This window comes from Vigna radiata, chromosome 3, assembly GCF_000741045.1.
Source record: "Vigna radiata var. radiata cultivar VC1973A chromosome 3, Vradiata_ver6, whole genome shotgun sequence".
Classification (NCBI taxonomy): Eukaryota; Viridiplantae; Streptophyta; class Magnoliopsida; order Fabales; family Fabaceae; genus Vigna; species Vigna radiata.
This window is the reverse complement of record NC_028353.1, coordinates 6873722-6899247: the sequence shown is the minus strand read 5'-3', so window position 1 is coordinate 6899247 and position 25526 is coordinate 6873722. Positions and strand designations below refer to the sequence as shown.

Below are 25526 nucleotides of genomic sequence, written 5' to 3'. Positions count from 1 at the left end.
TTTTTTCTTTTTCAACCTTTTATTCTCACAATCACTGTGCTCAGAAACTAAATTCAAGATTAAATAAATAATATTATGACAAACTTTTCCATTTATTTAACACGTGATATAAGAGTAAAATAGTTTAAAAGTATAAAGTTTTATAATTTTAAAAAAAAAAATAAAAATAAAATAAAATATCATCAAATGAGTATAAAAAATTTAGATGTGTGAAATAATATTTTTCAGATTAAATTCATGCTTTCCATTTTAAATATTATATGAAAAAACAACCTTTTTAGAAGAAAACAACATCGAACACGTATCACTGTTCTAGTGGATATGTACGACAGATATCACTACACAAATTTTCAAAGTCAAACAAACAAAACCACTGCATATATATTTGCCTCCGATTCACATTATGGTTTATTAATTTTTAAAATGCAAAATAAGAATAACTTATTTATGAAAAGATAATGAAGTTGTTACTTGGTATGTTTGGAAAGTTGTATTGTTATATAAAAGAGAAAAATGAAAGATGAAAAGTTGTGACATGCACACATCCAATTTGTTCAGCATGCGATTTATGAACATTAATATTTATATAATGATGTCTATCCGAATCACTTGCCACTATCCCTTTTTTTCTGGAAATTTTATAACTTTACTATTTTATCCCAAACAGAACATCTTCCAATCATATTAAGCGTCGATCCAAATCGTATCTCCACTTTCAATTAACTATATCCCTCTATCATCATATAATCTTTCCTACACTTTTAATTTTAATATAAATTTAGAAAGTAATAACATATTTCATTTTTAATCAAATAAAAAGAATACAAATTAATAATATAATTGTGGCTGTAATAAGTGATGAATTTATAGGCAGAAAGGAAATGAAATAGACAGTTATTAGATAAAGTGTTGTAGAGATGGTGGAGTTGTATATATATATATATATATATATATAGATATGGAGAGAAAGAAAGGAAATTGCAGAAGAAGATATATAGTAATATCTGTAGAATCAATGGGTTCTCTCCCGCACGTAGTAGAGGACTGTTTGGGGTTTCTCCAACTCTTTAGCGACGGTTCTATTTTCCGTTCAAACGATATACAGTTCAAAATATCAGCAGTTCAAGATCATTCTGTAACCTTCAAGGACTATCTCTTCCACAAGAGATTCAACCTTTCTCTTCGCTTCTACAAACCCCAACACACCAACAAGCTTCCTATTGTCATTTTCCTTCACGGTGGAGGCTTCTGCTTCGGTTCGCGCACCTGGCCCCATATTCACAACTGTTGCACGCGCCTCGCCGCAGGGCTCCAGGCGGTCGTCCTCTCGCCGGACTACCGCCTCGCCCCGGAACACCGCCTTCCGTCGGCCGTCGACGACGCTGTGGAAGCGGTGAGGTGGCTCCAGAGGCAGGGACTCAGGCTGAAGGAAGATGAAAACGGCGGGGACGACTGGCTGAGTGCTGACGTTGACTTTGACCGCGTGTTTGTCGTCGGTGACTCCTCTGGCGGGAACATTGCCCACCACCTCGCGGTTCGGTTGGGGTCCGGTTCGAGCGAGATGGACCCGGTTCGGGTACGAGGTTACGTGTTGTTTGCGCCGTTTTTTGGCGGGGAGGTTCGGACCAAGTCTGAGGAAGGTCCACCAGAGCACATGCTGAACCTCGAGTTATTGGACAGGTGAGGCTAAGCACTTTTTTCTCCCTTCATTCTAACTTGGAAAATGAAATTTTAACACCAATTTTTTGACACTATTTTCACACTGCACACGTGTCAAAATGTAGTTGGACGATTTCAAATTAAAAAAAAAAACTTTAGTTTTTCTCTTCTAAATATGCATGTGTCTCCGCCTTTTTTAATTTGAAATCGTCCAATCACATTTTGACACGTGTACAATGTCAAAACAATGTCAAAGATTGGTGTTAAAATATTATTTTTCTTTAACTATTAAAAAAGTTGCATAAATACTGAATAACCCTTTTAAGGGACCTAAAAGTTTGGAACCCCCTAATGCTTTGGGCAGATTCTCTTATTATTGGATGATATACCTACCTACTTTCTTTTATTACTTTACTTATAACCTATTTTTTTCTACTCCAATCTAAACCAAGTAGGGTGGACATTTATAACTTTGTTGAATTTTTTGTGGTGTTTGTGGATGTTGTGGTTTGAGTATTAGGTTTGTGTTATTGGAAATGAGCCACTTTTAAGCATAGTAATAGCATAAAATTAATGGACCCACTTTCACCACACTTGCTTTCGTTCTGGCCATAAATGGGAAAGGAATATGCGATGATTAAGACTTCCGCTACGCCTCTTTTAAAATTTCCATAATTTTGCTGCTCCTTTCGCATTAATATATATATATAATTAAATTTTTTAAATAATATGTTAACATATTTCGTTATTAAAAACACGTGAATGGATTTACAAGATAAAATGTTCAATTATTAAAATTTAGTAATAACGTTGTATATTTAAATAAGTTCAAAACATACTAGGGTTTTAAATTCCACACACGCGGAAATCAAGATGGCAAAAGTGATTAGTCTTGACACTTGGCTAAACCCTCTTCCACACTTCTTTATGTTACCATCTCGTAGTGACCAATACGATGTATGAAAAAGTTAGACGCGATTAATGTTTTAATTTCATACTACAATACTATTTCAACAAATAATTGATATTAAAACGATAACAATTCGTTTTTTTTTTATTAAGAAGTTAGATTCATATAAACAAGATGCCTAGTACGTAGTGACGTGTACTACAACATAAAAATTAAACAATACAACACTTAGTTATGCCTATCCAACATAGAGCAAAGTAAATGGAATATGCCAATATGTTCATGTATTTAATCCAAGCCTTATCCAATATGCTTTGCAACAATTAGAGTTAACCGTTACAAGTATATTCGTTATATAGTAAAATAAAGTGCCCGACAAGCGTAATTGAGAAAATGAAATTCGCATACTATAAAAATTAAAGAAAATAAAATAAAGGCATTTTAATCTTAAAATTATTGAAGATTCTATATCAATTATACGGATTTACAGTATATAAATAAATATAAGCATATTATTTTTTTGCTGTGTGTTATATATGCAATAATAATATGGTTATTTGGAACAGATTTTGGAGGTTGTCGATGCCTTTGGGAGAATCGAGAGACCACCCATTGGCGAATCCGTTTGGAGCTGGAAGCCCGAATCTTGAAAAAGTGAAGCTTGATCCTATTTTGGTGATAGTTGGTGGGAATGAATTGCTTAAGGATAGAGCAGAAGAGTATGGTAGAAGGTTAAAAGAAAAAGGCAAAGACATTGAATACGTTGAGTTTGAGGGGTGCGAGCATGGGTTTTTCACTCATGATTCATACTCACAACTTGGAGAAGAGGTCATCCAAATCCTTAAACAATTCATGCTTCGGACTTCTGCTTGATTAGAATCCATCAATGGGTTCAAAGATAATTACGTAATTAGGTTAATTAGTCGCCTAGTTAAGTAATAGTTATTGGAATGAATTGTTGTATCAGTCAATTTTATGGTGTGTACCTTTCTTAGCTGTTAGTGCTATTACTTTTCAATTGTAGTGTGGGAGTTAAAGATTTCAATTAACCTTATAATAATAAATTTAAGGCTTGCTATTTCCAAATTAATCAAATTCTTATGCCTTTTCTTCTTACCAAAAAAAAATAAAAATTAAAGAGTAGATAAAGACATTATATTATATAGTTTTTGGAGAAATTTTTTATTAGAGAATAGTCTTACTTGTACCGTGATTTATCTTTACATGTTTGAAAGAAGATTTATTGAAAAAAAATAATACCAATAAAACATGAATCATTATAAGAAAATCACATTTTATGGATGATCTAAGTATTAAAAATATCAAATTTATTAATAAGTGTTCATAAATAAATATTTGTTATTATTGAATCACCTTATTTCTCTTCCTCTTCTTTTATGTTTATTATTTTTCTCCTTATCATCGACCAGTTCTTACCCATCACCATCATTATAATTCATTTTCATCTTTTGAGGTCTCATCCTCCTCCTATTTGTTTTCATGTTCTTCTACCTTTATCTCTATTTTCTTCTCCAACTTCGACCACGGTTCTTATTGTCACCGTCATCAACAAACATTAATACCACCAACACGTGTCATTGACAAACTTCCACATCACCCACCTCCAAATATCTTCTCCTTTTTTTATCTTTCTCTCTTTTTTCATACTCCCCTTTAATATAATAAGAAACTTCAGTTAATTTTATGAAAAATTTGTCTCTCAAAATATTGACAAATTTATCGATAAAATTTAACTGTCATTAATTGTAATACTAAGAATATGATAAATCTTTTCAACAAATTTGATCAACGGAACATTTATTTATAAATTAAAATCTATTAATAGATTATTGACTTTCAATAATATTTCAATGATGATTAATAAAATTATTATATAAATTCACCTCATGTATAAGAAATTCATATCACTTAAACTTAAAATCTTTAAGAGAATAGATTAATTTTTTTATACTATGTTCAACTTTTCCGTATAATTAATGTTAGAGATTGATTATTATGTGAATTGAATAAATAATGTTGGAGTTTTGTTGGCATGCGTGTGTTATTCAGTTTTAGTTGAAGTGTAGAATATGTTGTGCATGTTATAATGTTATAGTGGGTTTGATCTTGAGTGAATAGACAATTGCTTTTTTGTTGTTGATATGTGGTATAAGGCATCAGTAGATGCCAATTCACATTTACATTTGTTGTCAATGCTATCTCCATCAAAAATACTTCCAAAATTCTCCTGTAATCTGTGATACTAATTGCTCTTATGTATTTGAGGTCTAAAATGCAAATCAATCTTCTTGTGGTCACAATTTTCTAAACATACGAGGATACTAAATTTTACAATTTCTTTTATTATATATTCTTAAACTTATAAATATCTTTTAAATTTAATAAATTTCCATTTTTAAATAAAGTATTTCAATAACCATGCAATATATAAAAATACAAAAAAATATCATCAAACTGCACTAATAACAACAATTCTAGACATTTGATAAAAATATAACAAGTGGGATATTTTTGCAAAAAAATAATAATAATATAGTTAATAATTAAAAAGATAAAAGTTAATAATTTCACTGGTACTTTATTAAGAAACTTATAATAATGTCAATAAAAAAATTATAATTATTATCATTGACTTAAAACTTATGACTTTTATAAGTTAACTTTTTTTTCAATGACATCATTAAATCCTAAAATTTCCAACAAGTATTAACTGAAAAGTAATTTTCTCGTAGTTGGTCAATAAATAGGTCAAACTTTGATTTCTAACAGCCAGACGGTCTAATCTCATTTGAGTTTATGATACTCTAACCTTAATTTGATTTCTAACTTTGATTTCTAAACTTTGATTTCTAACCTTAAGGACATTCCGACTAAAACAAACTTATAAATATTTCAACTATACCCAAAATGAAAAAGAAATATGAAAAATAAGAAACTTCTTAAAGAAATTTGATATACTATCACAAATTCGTATAATTTTAATTTATTTTAGAACTATTTATCTAAGTATCATGTTGTATCTTTAAAAAAGTTAATTCTATATACAAACAAAGTATTCTTTAAAAATTCCACATCCGAACAAACAAAAATATTTTATAATCATCATGTTTTATTCTTAAATGTAAGAATGTAAAACTTTACGTACCATGATATTATACTAAATGATATTGATATCCTTTTTAATTATAAAATATATATGAATCCACTTATTTTTTTAATTATAAAATCAAACATCTCCGTAAGAAAACATATTTGAAGTCTTCTTCTTTCACTTGCATAATTATAATATCTTTTGGCGAGTAATGTGCTTTATCTCAACGTCAACACTCTTTTTAGGTGGATCTGCGGGTCCGTAAGATACATGCACATATCTTATCTCTAATTATGTTTATAAAATGCATCCATGAGATTAAATAATATTAATTTTTCAATATGTCAGGTTTCTCTTTTCAACTTAATTTCTTTATTTGGAAGTTTAAGAATGATTGGACATTTTGAGTACAAAGTAAATTAACCAAGCCAGCGTAGTGGAAAATCCATAATTTCCACTGCAAAAGTTTGGACAATTGTCAAAGCTTCATGGACGGAATATAAATAGTTTATCTGTTTAATTGTTGATAACAGTTTTGGAGCATTTGAGATAGTGGTAAAATGATTGAAAAATTATTATTTATCACACTTAAAAATTTTATATTTATTTAATACTATTTTTATATATTTTTTATCTTTTTTAAATATAAAAATTTATATTTATATAACTGTTTTATTTTTTTATTTTGTAATAAATAAAGATAAAAGGTTCGACACTTATATCTATACACTTGATAAGATATTAACAGTATATGTATACAAATCTTTATTCTTCTAGACTTTGTTTGCACTCGTACAATAAACATCAAAACGTATCATGATATCATTATTTAAAATAATTTCTTTGTTAGTGAGGAGTTAACAGACCAAAAGGTGAAGAGAAGAAATGCAAACTCATTAGAGACACGATCTTTGAATTGAAAAACATTAAAGAAATAATAGTTGTTGCGCCACTTTATGATTGTGGATGCTTCGGCTTAGTAAACTTCTAGAAATGGTGAAATTCAGTTTCTACTTTTTCCGGCACTAAAAGGAAGATGATAAGCATCAAGGATTAGTTGATAATGATGATACTGTCTCTAACTTCTATCCTCACAGTCATGTAATTATAGCATCTGTGATTCAAAATCAAATGCAGTCAAATTAGTGGGAGGAGAATATATATAATGTTTGAAGCCATTCGCAATGATTATACAAATTGTCATGTCAGCATGTGAAAAACGAAACATGATGGGTGATTGAACTGGTAATAGAAGATAGTAATCAATAATATGTTTTAATTATTCTTTTTAAAAAGAAATCAAATTTACATTTTCATATATTATAAATGGATTAATATGTTTTTAATTTTTATATTTTTTAACGATTTTGGTTTTAACTTTTTTTTTAGGTATAATTTAGTTCTTTAATTTTAGAAAACTTTGGTTTTAGTATTTTTATTAAATCTTTTTAATTTTATTTGTGATTTTAAAAAGTTAAAAAAACTAAAAACAAAATTTTTTAAAATTAAAAAACTAAATTATACCTTAATTTAAAAAATAAACTAAAACCAAAATCGTTTTAAGAAAAACTAAAAACATATTTAACACATTATAAATTTATTGTTTTTAATAATATCTTGACTGTTAGGAGAACAGTTTACTTTTACACCTCTGTATGTACACTACAGAATATTAGGAATTGGATTATTCGTATTAATAACATGGTGTAGTATTTTAATTAGAAGGAAGCTTTTTTTTCACCTTTCACCTTTTTTCTCCGCACTTCTAAATTTTTTTAAAATCTTAAAAGTATCCTTTGTAAAAAAGGAAAATTTAACTTAAAGTAATTCTTTTGAAGTTTTTCTCTTTATAATTCAAAAATTCCTACACTTTCATTTTCATTTTTTGTTTTAACAATCTTTAACAAATTTTGAAAATGGTTCTTTCACATGTATTTTCAACGATTTTATCATATACTTTCAATTTTAAAATTTAATCTTATATTTTTTTTATAAAATTTAATTAAGAAATTTTATTTTCTTTTTTATCAAATTTCAAAATTTAATAAAAAAATCATCAAATTTCGAAATCTAATAAAATCTTTAAAAATCTTTCGTTAAATTTCGAAATCTAATAAAACACAAAAAAAAAAATAAAAGATGTATGATTTTTTGAATTGTAAAGAATAGTTTTGAAATTTTAAAAATTTGAATGTACAAGATGAAATGAATGAAAGTATAGGATAAAATAATCTTTTGAAATTTGTTGAAAACTTTTAATATATATATATTAATGGATATTAAAATCCATTTAATATATTATTTTTTAATTTTTTTAATTATTTTTTAATTTTATTGAAGGACATCTTGATTTATTGGAGGTATAGAAATGTAGGGAGAAATAGTCTAATTAGAAATGCATACTTGTTAGTGTAAAGATTTGGTTCTGTTTTATATAGGGTGTGGACTATGTTGGTCCAACTAAAATAAAATTTGCTGTGGAGTATGTTGGTTCAACTAAAATAAAATACAAATTTTCTTTATATAAGAGTGCAGCAAGAAATATAAGGAGGTTCAGAAAGAAACTATCCCTATCATGACATACATAAGTTGGACCTATAACGAGCCCAGTTCTCACACAAACTTGAAGGAGTCTCGAGCGATTGACCTTGTCATGAATAGTTAAATAGCTCTATTATTAATAATAAAACTAACATATTAAATTATTGACAAAGAAACAAATACTGCGATAGACATAAAAGAAATACCATAATATAAATTCGTATCAAAATAGTACCATAAATAAATAATGAAAATTAACATAAATAAATAACATCACAGTAATTAACATAAATACATTTAACATTATTAAATAAATAAATAAATACCATAACCATAACACAATAAACATTGATAAATTAGTAAATGCACATAAATAAAATAATGTAAAATTAAATGAAGAACCACATAAATAAGTAAAAATAAACGGGAGACGAAAAAAATACAGAAACAAGAATAACTAAAATTATTTTAAATGAAATAACTATATAATAAATAAATACAAAAAATAGTCAATTAATTAACAAATACATCTACATACAAAAGAAATGTTTAGTAAAATTAACTCACAACAAGAAAGAAAATAATGACGAAAATAATAAAGGAGCAAAGAAAAGGATATATTTGGAATTGTCTGTATGAAATCAAAATTACTTTGTTTTTATTTGAATGCCTCATATGTAACAGATCGTGGCTTTTCTTCCTTCGTATATATCCATACACGTATTTATAAAGTTGACAATTGGATTAGCTAGTTTTTTATGTGCTGCCACGTGTTACACATAATTTGGATCTTCCACGACAAAGAGCAAACAAAATCTTCTATTTTTTTTCTCTCTAAAATCTGTCAACTATTTCTGTAAGGAATGTCACGTATCATGCAACCAACTTCAACACATGACACGTTCAGATTTCAATGTTTTACACGTAAAACATCATATATATATATATATATATATATATATATATATATATATATATATATATATATATATATATATATATATATATATATATATATATANATATATATATATATATATATATATATATATATATATATATATATATATATATATATATATATATATATATATATATATATATATATATATATCGATGTAATGATAGTAATCTGAGTTTACTTAAACCACAAGAAATATTATCGTAACATGAATTCTAAGAAAAAAAATAAAGTCTAAACATGGTTTGTTCAGCTAAATTTGATATATCCATCATGGTCATAACAAGGGTAAAAGTAGAGCATGGTGAAATTTGCGAATAACAAACAAAAGTTTGTATGTGGTTTGTAACAAAAGCTTAAAATTTTAGTGGGTGATCTGTGTCCCGTGTGGCTGTTGTGTATGGAAAATGGGTAGTTTTAATTTGGAGAACAGTGATTAAATTAAAATGTACACGTTGATATTTGATTTAGTGTTTTTAAAATGAGGGTGATGAAGCAGCGGGAGTATATATAGTAAGAAAAGGGGAAGAGGAGAAAGAAACGGTCCATTTGCAAAGGGTTGTGGGGATGAGAGAAAGAGAGGGTTGAGGTGAGGATGAAGGGTGATCAGAAAGCATGGCTGAAGAAAGAGTAATAAAATGCTAATTTTTAATGAGAAAAGAGATAGAAACTAGAAACAGATTCTAGGGTTTCCGAATCATTCTTCCATCCAGACAAAACACCCGCATTCTTTCCTCCCAAGAAAGCGGGTTCACCCTTTTCCCTCTTCCTCAACGGCATTTCTTCCAGGTTAATCTTCCTCTTCCTTTTTTTTTTTTTTCTGTCTTCAAAGTCACATCAGAGCGATCAGATTTCGGGGGTGTTTGTTGTCTGTTGCTTGGAATAGTTTTCCTTTTTCCGTTACGCAGTCATTGTAAATTTGTTTGATTTTATTATTATTCATTTATTGTTATTATAATAACGTAATGACGTCACTTGATTGTTGTTTTATACCTTTGTGAGTAGGTTTTTGTCTGATTGGGCGATTGATCCAGGAGAGAAGGTGCTTGGCAGGGAGGGAGGGGAAGAGGGTGTTTGTGTGAAATGAAACAATGAGGGAATATTGCAGATCTTTCCTTATATTCTGCGTTTGTTGTAATCTTCGGTGAATTTTGTTTCAGTTTTGAAAAATACTTTAGTTTGAATCATGGATTTGGAATCTTCTGGGGATTCGGTGAAATGTTGCAAGCACTGCGAATGTGGGTGTAGTGATTGCTCCATGGCAGCGCAATCTTCAAGGAATTGGTCCCGTTGTGTGAAAAGGAAACACAAGGAGTTGGAACGGGGCGGGCAATTCTCTGTGCCAGGGCTGGATTGCGATCCAGTGGCGCGTGTTGACATTGGAAATGAATGTGAAGCTTTACGGCAGGCTGTTAGCAGTCAACAACAATCAATACAGGATTTGTATGCTGAATTGGAGGAGGAGAGGAGTGCTGCCTCCTCTGCTGCGAATGAGACCATGTCAATGATATTAAGGTTGCAGAGGGAGAAGGCAGAGCTTCAGATGGAAGCGCGACAGTTCAAGAGATTTGTGGAGGAGAGAACGGTTTACGATCAGCAGGAGCTTCTGTTGTTGGAGGATATGTTGTATAAGAAGGAACAGGCTATTCACTCGCTCACCTGTGAGGTGCAGGCTTATAAGCACAGGTTGATGAGTTTTGGCCTCACTGAATCCGAGGCAGAAGGTGATCAGGATGAATTTCCCCCTTACGAGTACCCTCCTTTGAAATGTAAGGCAATGCATACTTGTGCTGATACAGACAATGATGACATAGACATTGATAAATATGCTTTTGGGGAAACTCCTAAGGACAGATTGAGGAACTTAGAAAGTAGGATATCTCAGATGGAGAGAAGCCCCACTTATAGCCAGGTGGATGGGGAATTTGGTGGAAAAAATATTTTTGACAAGGTGATAGTTGGACAGTCTCCAAGATGGACCAAACATTCCAGGAAATTTTCTTGTGACTCGTCTTCACTGTGTCCGGAGTATATGGCGGATTCCCCTAGCTTTAGGAAGATGGATTCTCCGTCACAATTGGGAGACCTTCCCAACTTGAAGAAGATGGATAATGTATCAGAAGCTGGTGACGATATGATTGATAAAGTCTATACAATTGACTCCGAGTTCAAAACTGGAGTTAATGTTTGCGATGATTATGCAAGCACTCCAAAGGACTATGTTAATAACACCGATTTTGAAGATCCATACGTAAAGAAGCTTTACATGAGACTTCAAGCACTTGAGGCTGATAGGGAATCAATGAGGCAGGCAATCATTTCCATGCGCACTGATAAAGCACAACTTGTTTTACTGAGAGAAATCGCTCAGGAATTGTGCAAAGAGATGTCAGAGCAGAAAAGAATGGCAGCGAGGTCCTTTATTGGCAGCTTCTCATTCTTGACAGTTTTCAAGGTGATTTAGAAACAATTGGTTTCTGGAAATTATATGATAACCTTGACTCGTATCCTATTTAATTAATTTGGCCCTCTTTTGCTCTAGTTTTCTTTGACATAATCTTTATCGATCTCATAATTGAATATTCTGTTAGGAGCCACACTTATTCTATTTCATCTTCTTTTCAGTGGATTGCATCAATTGTTTTCTGGAGAAAGGAAGCTCATAAAATCAAGTAAGTTGTTCGTATCTTTGTTTCAGAATTTGTATACCACACCTACTAGTGTTTAGTGTGATAGTGCCTGGGTGTTTAGTTGTTGAAAAGCTTAGTCTCCCGAAGTTGGCATAATCAGCCGTAATTCCACCTTAGACAGACATCGTTTATAGAAAACAATAGTGTGGAAGTTTTCTTATTATGCATTATGCATGAAGGGTGCTGTAACATTGATCCAGGCATTATGGATTTCTGAAGGTTCTTTATTTTCCTGTGAAATTTCACTGGCTGCCCTTTGATGTTCAATGTGATAAATATAATTGTAATGAATTGTATTAAATGCTTAACATGAACATAATCTCTTTAAAAAAATTACATTTCTAGTTTGCAATACGACTAGCATTGGGTGTAAAAACCTTTGATTATAAATTAATTCCTCCCTAACTGCATTTTTATATATAGTCCTCTCGAAGCACAATTGTGAGCATAACAATTTTAGTGTGTTGTTTTGTCTGATAGTATTTCTTACAAGTGATTTTAGCGGGTACATATTTTTAACTGCAAAGAGAAAATTTGTTTTGAGTGATCCCAGAGTGATTGCTTGACCACAAATTATACATAATATCAATTACTTGTGATTGTAGGTATATGTTCGGGCTACCGTCTGACAGCGTAGGCTTGCTAATGCTGCTTGACAAAGGACCCCGTGTAAGGTCATGGAGATATATTCAGAGTACACAAGTGGGAGAGTAGTCCTCCAATTATTGCTTTAGCTTACAGGGTAGGCTCATCTGTGGGGGGTGGAAGCACCAACCGAGTCTTAATCACACTACAGTATTTTTTTTTCTTTAGATTTTTCTTTCCAAAAGAGTGGTGACTTGTGCAGTATTCTTTTATTTCTTTTGTATGAAATTAAAATGTATTTTGTTGGTTGATTGGTGAAACTTGCATTCGACTAGAGGCATTAGAGCATTCTCCCTCAAATTTGTCGAAGTTGAGTCGAGGTACATGTCTTTGATCCTAGTAAGTGGGGTTCGGTTTGTTGAATCTATGGATTCTGTTTTTTGCAGTACTTTACTTTAACTCAACATGATCGTGAGGTATTCTGTTTATGGGAAAGAACTACTCTGACGAAACAAGTCTTAAAAGATTTTGTCGAATTTGAAGTAATATCAAAGAACTGGGTGGGTTGTTTGTATTTTAAAACATTGGGTAGCATCATCTTTCGTCATAGAATAAAGCCAAAGTTTGGTGTCATTTTTTTGCATTTTTCACACATTCCTTTAAGGCATGGGGTGTTTTGAGTGTGTATGTATATCCAGCAACTCGTTAACTTGGCGAGGAAGGGCAGAGTTTAATGTATGACTATGTTTTTCCTTTCACTGACTGAAGTAGTGATTGTACGAAATAAACTGACAAAATCTGTATAGCTAATATTATGAGCTCTATCCTATTGTAGCAGTGGTCTTCAGATTTTGACACTTTGTCTGCTGTTGATAACATTAAAGTTGTTTTCAAGGTTCTCCCCACTTAGATGACGAAAACAGAATGAAAATTGAAGTTAATCCTGATTATCTTTCATCCCTGATTCCTATTCCCTAAAAGTATAAGGAAACGTCTTAGCAGTTTGATTCGTCTGTGCTAATTCATTAGTTGTATACCTCAGATTTTGCTGTGGTCAAGGATGTGACGAAAATTAGAGAGAAAATATACATGGTACTGTATTATCTTTTATTTACTTTAAGAGAAAAAGAAAATATTAATTTAAACACTTGTAAAGGAGTAAATACATTTATAATTTGTGTAGAATGAAGAAGCTTTTATTTTTATTTTTATTAAAAAAATGTCAAACATATAAAATTTGAAAAATATTGTTTTTAATCCTTATAAAATTGTGGATTTTAGTTTAAATTATAGTAAAATATTTTTCTTTATTTTCTCCATTTTTTTATTTTGAAATCATTGATTTTTTGTCCTGATGTTCGATTTAGAATAGATAACAATAACGTATTTTATAAATATTAAGGAAAATAGTATTATTCGAGTTGTTATTGTTTTAATATAATAAGTGCTATTTGAAATATTCAACTTTTCCTTTAACATGTGTCATATAATAAAAATAATTTTATGGAGACTATAAAAGAACTACAGAGATAAAAATGAAATCATATTTATTTTATATAAAGTAAAAACACATTTACTTAATTTTTTTTATGAATAATTATAATAATTGATTTTGTTTTTATATTTCATTTTTAGTTCTGTTATAGAAATGGTAATTTTTGAGTTGTTTTTAACTCCTAATATTATATTGTATTTGGACCTGTAAATAGGAGACTCTTTTTGTTAAAAATATAAAAAGGAAATCATTTTAATTTATTTGGACCTATAGATTTTATCTTTTCTTTTCTTCTAACAACAAGGTGCATTTAAATTGAATTCAGGATGGCTAGTTATTACATTGTAGAGAAAGTTTGCTATAATATGGATTAAAATATATTCCTTGTTTACCTTGTCCTAATTTTATTTTTATATTAATAACCATATGTTTTGTCTTTTAATTAAATTGGAATAATAATTCATAATCAAGAGTTCTATAGAGGTAATGTAATTTTGCGATCCTGGAATGAATGTTAAACAGCATCAGAAACAGAAAAAACATTACAAAAATATTGTAAAATGTAGAGTATAAAACTTAATATAGATATAGCATGAACGAGCACAATAGTGATATGATTTGTTGTTGCAGAACATGAGCTACAACAATGGTAGCAACTCAATTCTGAAAAAGCTGAGGCTGAAGAATCCGAAACTTGTGCTGTTGGAGAGTTGTTGCAGTGTTGAGGACCTAAAAATCGTCCATGCCCATTTGCTAAGAACTCACCTTTTCTTCGATGTATTTGTAGCAAGTCGCCTTGTTGCTTTCTGCATACACTCAACTGCCAACTTGCTTCATTACGCCTTAAGGGTTGTCTCCCAAATAAAAAATCCCAACCTTTTCATCTACAATGCTCTCATCCGAGGCTGTTCCACCAGCCAATACCCACAAAATTCTTTTCACTATTACATCAAAGCTCTACGCTTTGGTGTCATACCTGATAATATCACTCACCCGTTTTTGGTTAAAGCGTGTACTCAGTTTGAGTCTGCACCTATGGGCATGCAAGCACATGGTCAAATTATTAAGCATGGATTTGAACTAGACTTTTTCGTTCAAAACTCCCTTCTTCATATGTATGCAACTGTTGGGGACATAAAGGCTGCAAGGAGCATTTTTCAGAGAATTGGTCGGTTTGACGTGGTTTCATGGACTAGCATGATTTCAGGGTATCACCGCTGTGGAGATGTTGAATCTGCACGTCAACTGTTTGATAGAATGCCCGACAGGAATTTGGTGACCTGGAGCACGATGATTAGTGGTTATGCACGGAATAATTATTTTGACAAGGCGATTGAGTTGTTTGAGGCTCTTCAGGCCGAAGGGGTGGTGGCTAATGAGACTGTGATGGTTGGGGTCATATCTTCTTGTGCTCATTTGGGGGCTCTTGCAATGGGGGAGAAAGCTCATGACTATGTGACGAGAAATAACTTAAGTTTGAATCTGATTCTTGGGACAGCTGTGGTTGATATGTATGCAAGATGTGGGGACCTTGGGAAAGCTGTTAAGGTTTTTGAGGAACTGCCGGAAAAGGATGTGCTTTGTTGGACAGCTTTGATTGCCGGACTGGCCATGCATGGTTATGCAGAGAAAGTACTGTGGTATTTTTCAGAAATGCTGAAAACGGGGTTGGTCCCAAGGGACATTACGTTCACTGCAGTGTTGTCAGCATGCAGCCATGCAGGAATGGTTGAGAGGGGTTTGGAAATATTTGAAAGCATGAAAGAAGATCATGGAGTGGAGCCAAGATTGGAGCACTATGGATGTATGGTTGATCTTCTTGGTCGTGCAGGGAAGTTGGGAGAGGCAGAGAAGTTTATTCTCGAAATGCCTGTGAAGCCAAATGCTCCAATATGGAGAGCACTGCTAGGAGCATGCAGAATTCACAAGAATGTAGAAGTTGGGGAAAGGGTGGGGAAAATTTTGTTAGAGATGCAACCAGAACATAGTGGTCATTATGTGCTACTCTCGAACATATACGCTCGCGCAAATAAGTGGAAAGATGTTACTGTTATGAGGCAGATGATGAAGGACAAAGGAGTAAGAAAGCCACCTGGATACAGTCTCATCGAAGTAGATGGAAAGATTCACGAATTTACAATTGGTGATAAAACACACCCGGAAATAGAGAATATAGAAAGAATGTGGGAAGATATAATACTCAAAAAAATAAAACTAGCAGGGTATGTTGGAAATACAGCGGATACATTGTTTGACATTGATGAAGAGGAAAAGGAAAGTGCACTTCACAGGCATAGTGAAAAGCTGGCCATTGCATACGGAATCATGAAGGTTCAGGCTCCTGCACCCATTCGGGTTGTTAAAAACTTGCGTGTCTGTGAAGATTGTCACACTGCTACTAAGTTTATTTCAAAGGTTTTTCAAGTAGAGCTGATAGTGAGAGATCGAAATCGATTCCATCATTTTAAAGAAGGCACGTGTTCTTGTAAGGATTACTGGTGAAACAACAATCTCACTGTTTACGTATTACTACGACCATGGTTTAGATATAGCACAACCGGATCAAATCAAATGAATGAAGTTTCTCAAAATTATTAAATCTGAATTTTAACTAATTTGATTATACGATCAACGTTTTACTAATTTTAAAACGTTTTAAAATTTACATATTGTAAGCCTTTTTTATTTAGCATCTACTTTTAAACTATTGTAGTCAGGTTTACATGTGTTTATCAACCGACCTCTATTATATTTTAGTCAAGTTTTAGGGTAGATAGTTTCTGAAATTCATAGTTTTCATAGAGTCTCTTGAGGGTGAGAGGTCTGCGAAGTATAGGGTTCTACGATGTTGGCAGCAGGAGTCTCCTTTAGCGAGTGCAAAGAAACCGTGAAGGGAGTCTTGGGCTGTGGTGTGCAAAGAGTCTGGGGCTTAGGATTCTCACGAGTGCAAAGTAACCGTGAGCTACCCCATGGTATAGATTCCTTGTACCTCATTTTGTTGAATTCAATACAATGCAATTTCTGCTTTCTCGTTCAAAATCCTTTTTCCAATTTCCAGCTTTCACTTTCTTTGTATCATTCATTTCTGCAGTTTCTCTAAGTTTCTTGTACTGTATTTTACGTTTATTGTTAAAATTCCGTGTTTGCTTTACTATTTATGTTGTTTACCGCATTTCTCAATTGCTAGTTCGAAAATAATGCAAGTAGATGATATTTCCTTTACATCTTGCCATAGGTTTTAATGTTTAGCTCTTGCTTTCTTGGTTTATAGTGTAGTAGTAGTTACCACGCCATGTTAATTTTCTTGTAGGCTACGCATGATTCAGAATTGAGAGTTTAATTTGTTTGGGGAATTAATGAGAACCTGCACATATCAAGTTTCTGAAATAGAATCTGTAGGACGCCAAAGTGGGCCTCTGTCTTCACTCAACATGTCTTCTTGAGCCAGATTGAGATTCAACTGACCAAATAGATCAAATACTCAGTTCTGGGTTTTGCTCTGTTGAAGGAGTTCTGCATTTTCCTGTCATTGGTTTTTTAAATTCTAAAAATGTTCTTTTGATTCCTGCCTTTGCAATTTGCTTAGTTTAGTGAGTAGTGGTTGCTTGGTAGTTTTGAATTCTTCGAAAGCTTGTCCATATCCAGTAAAATCTGTAGCATCATAACTACAGTGCATTGATTCTGCAACTACATATTTCTGATTTTAAACTTCTTGCACTGCATGCATTTTAAATTCCAGTTTTATGCGTATACTTGATACCCAATTGAAGACTTTAAGTCTTGCACATGTTCTGAATTGATCAGGTGTCAATTAGTGTCTTTCATTATGCATAGAATAGGTTTCTATAATTTGCATTCTAGTTCTAGAGTTCAATTTCTGATTCAGCGTTGCATATTTCTTAAATTTCCAGTTTTAACAAGTTTTAACTAGTTCCCATTTAAGGTCTTACAGTTCTTTCCATTTGCTGCACTAATTAGATAGTTCTAGGATTAATTCATTTTGCATTTGCACCATATTTGAATCGGTTTTGCTACATAATAGGTAATTTTACAGATCAGGTCCATTTTGCTGCCACGTAACTCAGTTTTGGCTGGTTTAAATGTAATTTCTGCTTTCATCATGCACAGCATCCAGTCAGCCTGTATATCTCACGCAAATTGCACCATTTAACCCCTGTTCAAGTTGAGATAATGTATCTGCACAACCTGGGTGCAGCACTTGAAACCTGATTTGCATCTTAGACTTAGGCTGTCATGCATTTCTTTTTATTGCTGCCAATTTTTGTTTCCATCAGTGATTTTTATAGTTCTTCTCAGTCTTGAATCATGCGTTGCATCTCTGATTTCATTTCAACATTATAAATCATCTTAATTGTATTTTAAACCCTTTTTACAGAATTTTGCACATTGCATACCTATAGCACACAGCATTGATATTAAATAATCTGATAGATGTAGTACATTAGGTCACTTAGGTTCCATACATGCATTATAGTTCTAAGTATATTTTTGCATAAATCTGAGACATTGTTTCTGCCCATTTAGGTGTTAGTAGGCAATTTTCATTTCTACATACATTTCTTGCATTTAGCTTGCATTGTCCATGCATAAACATCTTTTAAGCTTGTCCATGACGCTGCATCTGCATTCAACAGTTTTAGAACCAATATTTTGTCATTAAAATAGTTCTAGTGCAGTCAAAATTGCATCTTTGGGTTTTGAAACCAGATTTTTGGTTCTACATCTATTTTCTGTAATTCAGTTTCATAATTCATGCACATTGATTAATCTGGACATTTTTAGGCATTCATAAGTAGTTCTGCATTGCAGCCACTGTTTGCACCAGAATTCCATATAAGAAGCTATTGAAAAGGCTAGTTAAGGTTCACATGCATGCATTCTCTTTTTAAACTCGTTTTCGGCTTTTTAGCTGCATACTTTTCTTTCATTCACTATGTCAATTAGATTAGTTGTCTGCATTCTTGCATCTTCCATCTTCTATAGTATTACATATTTTCACAGCATATTTTTAGTTAATTTAAGTACATTCTTTCCTTCTGCAATTTATTTTCTTTGTACATTTCCCCCATTTTTTTCATTGCATTTAGCAAGGATAATACAAATTAATGCTTAAATATTTCATCTCCTAGGATTCATACCACTTCTGCCCTAAACCACATTAGGGGAAAATTAGGAGTTTTCCTTACTTGAGACAACTATATAGGTTTTAACAAATTGACATAGTTGCCGGAGAGATGTCAATTTAAGTATTTAATTGGCAGTCTTACAATTGTTTTCTGAGCATATGTTTCTTATTTTCTTTTTTTTAAAAAAGAATCTGTAAATATGGTTGCTTTATCAGTTTTATATTTTTTTCTAGTAAAAAAATCATATTTAGTTGACATACTTATTCAAATTGTTAAATGATTCATATATTACATTTTTATAAAATAACATCTTAATTAAAACAAATTTTTTTCCCTTAATATAGTGACCAAGTCAAAGCAATCCAACAATAGATCAAATTGATTTAATTCAAAATATTAAAGAAAATAAATTAAATCAACTAGAAAAACTCATCCACTTACAAATGCATAACAAACTGGAGACATCAATTATAGATTGATATAAAAATCATAGAAATAAATAAATAAAGGTTTGTTCACAATGAATTTTAAAACAGCCAGAACTTTTGTATCTTCTCAATCATTGTCCTGATAAGTTCCAAGATTCTTTTATAAACTGATAATTCAAATAAATAATCATAAGATTGTTTCACAGTATGCTATGATAATAAATTGTGCTTCTACAGGGACAGATTCAACCAATGGACACAAATACACAAATTTGCAGTGTTGAGTTAACTTGACAAATTACATGTTCTTTTGAATGTACTTATACAGACAATAAGTTTGACATTTTGGAACTCAAGGTCACAGTTTTTTAATAGTGAATAAGATGCTTCAAATGCATCAATGGCCAAAATTTGTTACTCAGATGACATGGATATTACATTCGCTTGGTTGGCAAGATGTTCCAGTAGTTTTGGATTTAGAAGTACAACACCTCATTAATCTTTTGGAGGGTCAAGGATCAGGTAGTCATTAAAATAAATAATCAGATACATGTAAGTTCTTTGTTTGGACAAGATTATACAGGCAACAGAGATGCCGTGTAAGACCCATCACTGTACCTTACACCTTTTAATGAAGATGAACACATTCGAGGAGTGACTACAGTTTCGGGAATGCCAAAAGTATTAATGTGTTCTTGTAAACTTTCACTATCTACAGCTTCAGATTTCTCCTTCTCAGAAATTGATTTCAAGGCAACATTCAACCCAATTGAGCTAAAATCCGTAGCAAAACTGTAAAGCATACAATAAACATAGTTAAGGTTTCAAACAACTATGTATGTTAGGACTGGACTATGATATAGAAATTTATGACATTGCATAAATGTTCATGAAATTCTTCTCACTAGATACAGCTCAGTGTCACTCGAACAATGGGCAAGTTTCTAAAAATAAGAAAAGATGGAAATGTTTCTAAATCCTTATAAAATTTCATTAGATATCTATGCAACTTTTATGATTCACATACAAGAAAGCTTCATTACCAAGTTCAACCATAAACAATATTGAAAATGTATTTGATCACATGAAATTATTCTATTGAAACAATTCAAATTTGTGCAAAAAAAATTTCCAATTAAAGGCTATCCATACCTTGCTTCAAAGCTTTTTCCTTCAGAAGACATCAATGCACACATACGACAGATAATCCAAGGTGGAAGAAGAGTATCCTTAATTTCAATGGTACAAAGGCCATCAGAAGATCCTTGTGTAGGTTCCCCATCTTTCCATATAGACCCACAATAAGATGCAGCGATGTCCTCAGCTCTTCTTGTCTCCGTGAATTTAATCTGAAGCAAAAGTATATGAATTCCAATTATTTAAATAATTAGCATAGAAAAAGTATTATTGCAGCTTCAAACAAATTGGTCACGATTGAATTTGCACATTGATTCCTACATGAGGTTTTCTAGAAAATAACATTACGGAGACTGCTCTGCCTTAATAGACAAATCTGAAAACTAGAGCAGCTATTATAACAATAAAATTGAAAACCTAAAAAATATTAAGATTACTTGCTTATAAAAGAATGGGATGATAGTTCAATGATCAACTTAAATTTGACAATTATAGAAACAAAGTACATGAAAAATAAAAAGAATATGAAGTCAAGAACTTACATCAGGAGAAGACAAAGCAGAATTTTGAAATGGCACAGGGGAACACAAAACAGGAGTGTCCATACTAGATAGTGAAGTCAAGAGAAATCTGCAAAATGTTAGTCAGCAACAAAATTAAAATACAGAAGAAAACATCAAATATGTTTAATTTAATATAAATTAATGAACTTCCTACAAGCAAGATGACCTTATTTGTCAAACTCACTCCTTATATGTCAAACACACACACCAACAAAGAAATGCTTCTTTTATTCACTTTCAATCAACAGAAAGAATACAGAGAGCTTAACCTCTCCCTCTCAGGACAATGGATCCTGATCAACAATTCAATAAAAGCCAAAAGATCCCCCACTCCAAGCTAATCACAACTATTTATACAAGTTCAGAAGCCTTTCCCCACTCCCCCTAACTGCCCAAGCAGTTAGACCAACTAACTATGTTTCTTTCTTCTTTCATAGACTAATAACGGTCTAACATTATTTCAATGTGTTTCATGGTAAAACTTTCCAAAATAATATTTGTTTTCCAGTAAACTTCACACCAAGCTTACAAATAATATATCATTTGACAAGAACTTACATGACAAAATATGAAATCCGATACCCAACATGTAATTGTATATCAAAACATGTCAAAAAAAAATGAGATCTAAAAGAAAGAGGTTGGTCACCTGTAATTTAGTAAAAAGTCATATAAAGCATGTACAGTGTTGTTTCCACTAAATGCCAGCAAAGATTGTGGACTATTATCAACTTCGGAGAATGACCTTAATCGCTTAATCTGCATTATTTAAGATTACAAGTACCATTTAATATAAAGCATACATTAAAAATAAATACAGAATTGGAGTTGGGGAGAAATCGGTTAATTGATAGACTTACTCTCAACACCATAATATACACCAAAGAGAAAGCCAACTAGGTAACAAGAAGTGAAAGTATGAAAGACAATTACCAATTTAAAATATACAGTTTATTAATGAATCTTTTAACCAGAAACTAGTTCAGTTCAATTTAGACATAAAAGTAAAAATTAACACTTTTAATAATTTAATAGCACTAGGAGAGCATAAAAACATGTTTCCAAGCAATTTTAAATTAAACTCCAAATAGAGTTAATGCTAACCAGGATCCAGTAGTGACAGATGTTTGATTTCGACATTCAGAACAAATTTATCAATAGAATCAAAAAACAATGAGCATGCTATCAAGGAATAGATCATTTCAATCATTCAGTTATTAGTACAAACATCACCAGAAAAGTAAGCATTGTATAAATTGTACACATACAAACCTGTCCTAAGTTTTGTTTCTCTATCTCTGACAGTTCAACTAGATCCTCAGTTGCAACCTGTTCCACTTTCGAATGGCAAAGAGGCATAGAGAAACAGACATCCTAATAAAGGGTATAGAACCAAAATAATATTCAGAAATCATCAAAAAATTAAATATGCCAAAAATATAGTTTTATAATAATAACATCAACAAAAACAACAATGCAATGATAAAGAAGTTTTGCTGCTGATCAAACAGTACAGACAAGAGCCATAAAACAACAAGAGTACTTATATGGAAAACTACGTTTGCAGTCCAAATGCTAAGAGTAGCAAAGTCATAAACAAAGTACATCCCTTGTTGCATTGTTACTTGTTATGGTTCTTGCCATGAACCATTTGAACACATATACTATTGGCAAAGGGAAATTACAAAAACCTGGTTAGAAACATAAAAAAAAATGCCTTACATCTACCAACATCACTTTAGCCAAAAATTTCCTCAAAGTCAGAAATATGTCATCAATGAAAAATCATTCCTTGCCTTAGGTAAACATTACCATCTCCCCACACCACCACCCGAAAAGGAAATAAAAACCAAAAAGGAAATAAAAACCAAAAAGGAGTAACCATAGGCAAATTAGTAATTCACAAATAAGCTACACACTATACTTAGTATGAGTAGCTTACATGCTCTCTTAGCAATGATCTTAAACCTTGGGTTGACTGAGAAATATAAGCATTGCATGAACATTTGGATTTCCCAGAGCTGTCACCACCAGTAAACATCACCACAAACTGAGCAGTACAAACTGCAAAATAAAAAGAAAAAAAATAACAACCGCAACATCCAATATTCCAATATAAAAGGGCAAATGTGCTAATACAAAATAATACATAATGAAGTTGGAAGGTTCAACCAATAGCCAAATTAAATATGCATCAATAATACCTAAGAAAGGCAATATAAAAAGGCATCAAAGAAATGAACATATTTGACAATTACCATAAAAAAGGCTACAAATGTCCTTCCTAAGCATATAATATAGGTCCCGGAAGGATTCCTCCCATGCTACTTGTCGTTTCCTTAAGAAATCCAATTCTATTGCATAAGGCAGAGGAAAGAACATAAGGATAATTGAGAAAGGAAAAGTAGAAAGAAGAAACCACAAATTAGCTTGCTAAAAACTGATTCACAACCTCCATCTGATGTTGATGAGCTCAATACTGATATCAGAGAAGGTGGGAGAATGGATTGAGGATACATCCATGAATGTAGGCCATCAGAACCTCTCACACTTTGACTCTTGAAATAACTATTCTGGAAGGCTAACTGAGACATGGTGCCACGCATAACTGACCTATATCATGAAATTTGAAAGTCAAAATAGCATTCACAAAAAACACAAACAGAAGAGAATGGTTCCCTGTTCAACCTATCAATCTAAGCCAAACAAGCTCTGTATATGGACAAAACAGTTTTTCATAATAGAAATAATAAAATAACTAATGTTAGCATACCATGGTTACTTAAAAATAAAAAAAAAAAGAGGGTGTTATACCAGCATTAGGTACCCTGGTTTACAAACAATGAAAACATTGAAATCATGATATATCACATGCATGATAAATGCCTTAGTTCTATCAAGGACTCTATTACAACATCAAATGTCAATATTTTTAAAATGTTTCACCCACAGGTGCACCTATCAGCATTGAGCATAAAATCAAAATATCTTCCTTAAAATGACTAAAGAAACCTAAAATACCACACCTTTTCAATATATAAACCACAAATCCCAGTAAAAGCTTTTTAATTCAGTCAGGTGCAATTACTTCATCATATGCACTTAAGACTCACCAGTTAACAGATGACGATACAATTCGCATACTGGATTTTAAAGTAAGATCCAAAGGGACCTTCTGGCCAATTAAATTGCATTCAGACAAGAAATTTCCTAAAACAGAGTGCCCATCAGCCAAATCAGCAGTTTTGTCATTAGCATAATGTTCTTCAGGTGCAGCTAGTCCTCTTAATGCTTTTCCCTACAATTTATTATTATTTCTATTAATAACCTCATAGTGAGAATCTAAAGTGCAAGTAAATAGTTGAGAAAGGGTCAAACACAGTCTTTGTATACCAGGTCAATAGCACCTGAGCCACAAGATATATCAACCGCTGTTGAAAGTTCAGAAACACTGCGAAATTTCCCTTGACTGCACTTTTCAAATGTTTGACAAGGTTTTAAGACACTATCTTTGCCAGACTGAGAAGACACATCAGAAGTCTTTGGGCTGACAACAAATTTGGAACAAGATCAGCATTGGTAAATCAAGACCATGGGATCAAGCAAACAACAGAATTATCACAAACCATGAATTTTCTTGCTGTCTCTTAGCCTCCAAAATAGAAAAAACTGAAAGATTTTTCGGATTACTTGTTTGTTCCAAGGATGGAATTTCCTGAACACAGTAACAAGATTTCATTGTTCAGTAACAACAATAATAACATCTAGGGATCATTGATTTAATGAAGATGTCAATCTCATAAACTAAATGAACCATAAGTTGGACAAGAAAAATAGTAACCTTGCTTTTTTCATTTTCCTTTCCAGATGCAATTTTAAACCTGGGCTTTTTTGCAGCAAATACTTCATCGACCCGTGTGTCAGTGTATCTAGGGGGCTTCCACAACCCTGCTCTTTTTAATCCATTGCTCACAGTGGTCCTGCAAACATAAATCAAAAGTTCTCAGCAAATTATGAAATAATAGATTGAAAGAGAAACAGAAGCTTACTTAGCAGGATCAGCCAAGGGGGGTGGAGATTCAGCATTATTATCCAGAAAGCTTGCCCGTTTCAATAGCTCTCCCTGTCAAGAATTTACAGTATGATAATGATAACTACATTTTTGGTCCGCTACAATTAAATGCTAGTTATCAATATGAACAGGAAGACATTGCTGTATGAATCATAAATTTAAATGTGCTGTGACTATACACGGAGGGGTAGGGCAGCATCAACATAGAAAGCTCCATTTCGGTTGA

The 25526-nt window shown here is 32.0% G+C and overlaps 4 protein-coding genes across 5 annotated transcripts in view; 3 read left to right on the top strand and 1 right to left on the bottom strand.

Moving 5' to 3' along the window:
• Window positions 1-952: 952 nt before the first annotated feature.
• On the top strand, window positions 953-3697 carry LOC106757279 (probable carboxylesterase 15). The gene is made up of 2 exons (XM_014639916.2): window positions 953-1680; window positions 3136-3697. The coding sequence occupies exons 1-2, from the start codon at window positions 959-961 to the stop codon at window positions 3440-3442; spliced, it is 1029 nt and encodes a 342-aa protein (XP_014495402.2). The 5' UTR covers window positions 953-958; the 3' UTR covers window positions 3443-3697.
• A 5751-nt stretch (window positions 3698-9448) lies between these two features.
• Window positions 9449-12881, top strand: LOC106756816 (myosin-binding protein 7). The gene is made up of 4 exons (XM_014639413.2): window positions 9449-9972; window positions 10189-11638; window positions 11809-11855; window positions 12479-12881. The coding sequence occupies exons 2-4, from the start codon at window positions 10370-10372 to the stop codon at window positions 12585-12587; spliced, it is 1425 nt and encodes a 474-aa protein (XP_014494899.1). The 5' UTR covers window positions 9449-9972; window positions 10189-10369; the 3' UTR covers window positions 12588-12881.
• A 1640-nt stretch (window positions 12882-14521) lies between these two features.
• LOC106756952 (pentatricopeptide repeat-containing protein At5g06540) lies at window positions 14522-17649 on the top strand. 2 transcript variants are annotated; one of them, XR_002667365.1, is made up of 2 exons: window positions 14522-16925; window positions 17264-17649. XR_002667365.1 is itself a non-coding variant. In XM_014639545.2 (1 exon), the coding sequence occupies exon 1, from the start codon at window positions 14587-14589 to the stop codon at window positions 16453-16455; it is 1869 nt and encodes a 622-aa protein (XP_014495031.1). In that variant the 5' UTR covers window positions 14522-14586; the 3' UTR covers window positions 16456-16992. The 2 variants fall into 2 exon arrangements, 1 of the variants encoding a protein (XP_014495031.1); XM_014639545.2 differs by lacking the exon at window positions 17264-17649 and having other exon boundaries at window positions 14522-16992.
• A 2164-nt stretch (window positions 17650-19813) lies between these two features.
• The window catches only part of LOC106756781, a 6836-nt gene continuing 1123 nt past the window's right edge, over window positions 19814-25526 (bottom strand). The window contains exons 3-15 of the mRNA XM_014639360.2: window positions 25278-25351; window positions 25070-25208; window positions 24855-24943; window positions 24622-24775; window positions 24342-24526; window positions 23681-23841; window positions 23487-23582; window positions 23171-23292; window positions 22501-22602; window positions 21878-21987; window positions 21208-21295; window positions 20681-20877; window positions 19814-20320 (exon numbers count right to left, since the gene is read on the bottom strand). Of these exons, the coding sequence (XP_014494846.1) occupies window positions 20104-20320; window positions 20681-20877; window positions 21208-21295; window positions 21878-21987; window positions 22501-22602; window positions 23171-23292; window positions 23487-23582; window positions 23681-23841; window positions 24342-24526; window positions 24622-24775; window positions 24855-24943; window positions 25070-25208; window positions 25278-25351 (1734 nt within the window). The 3' untranslated portion in view covers window positions 19814-20103. The remainder of the gene's footprint in view (window positions 20321-20680; window positions 20878-21207; window positions 21296-21877; window positions 21988-22500; window positions 22603-23170; window positions 23293-23486; window positions 23583-23680; window positions 23842-24341; window positions 24527-24621; window positions 24776-24854; window positions 24944-25069; window positions 25209-25277; window positions 25352-25526) is intronic.

Coding starts and splice junctions, on each gene's coding strand:
- LOC106757279 (XM_014639916.2), top strand. CDS start 959: ATGGAGAGAAAGAAAGGAAATTGCAGAAGAAGATATATAGTAATATCT. Junction 1,681..3,135: donor AACCTCGAGTTATTGGACAG/GTGAGGCTAAGC, acceptor TATTTGGAACAG/ATTTTGGAGGTTGTCGATGC.
- LOC106756816 (XM_014639413.2), top strand. CDS start 10,370: ATGGATTTGGAATCTTCTGGGGATTCGGTGAAATGTTGCAAGCACTGC. Junction 11,639..11,808: donor CATTCTTGACAGTTTTCAAG/GTGATTTAGAAA, acceptor TCTTCTTTTCAG/TGGATTGCATCAATTGTTTT. Junction 11,856..12,478: donor AAGGAAGCTCATAAAATCAA/GTAAGTTGTTCG, acceptor TTGTGATTGTAG/GTATATGTTCGGGCTACCGT.
- LOC106756952 (XM_014639545.2), top strand. CDS start 14,587: ATGAGCTACAACAATGGTAGCAACTCAATTCTGAAAAAGCTGAGGCTG.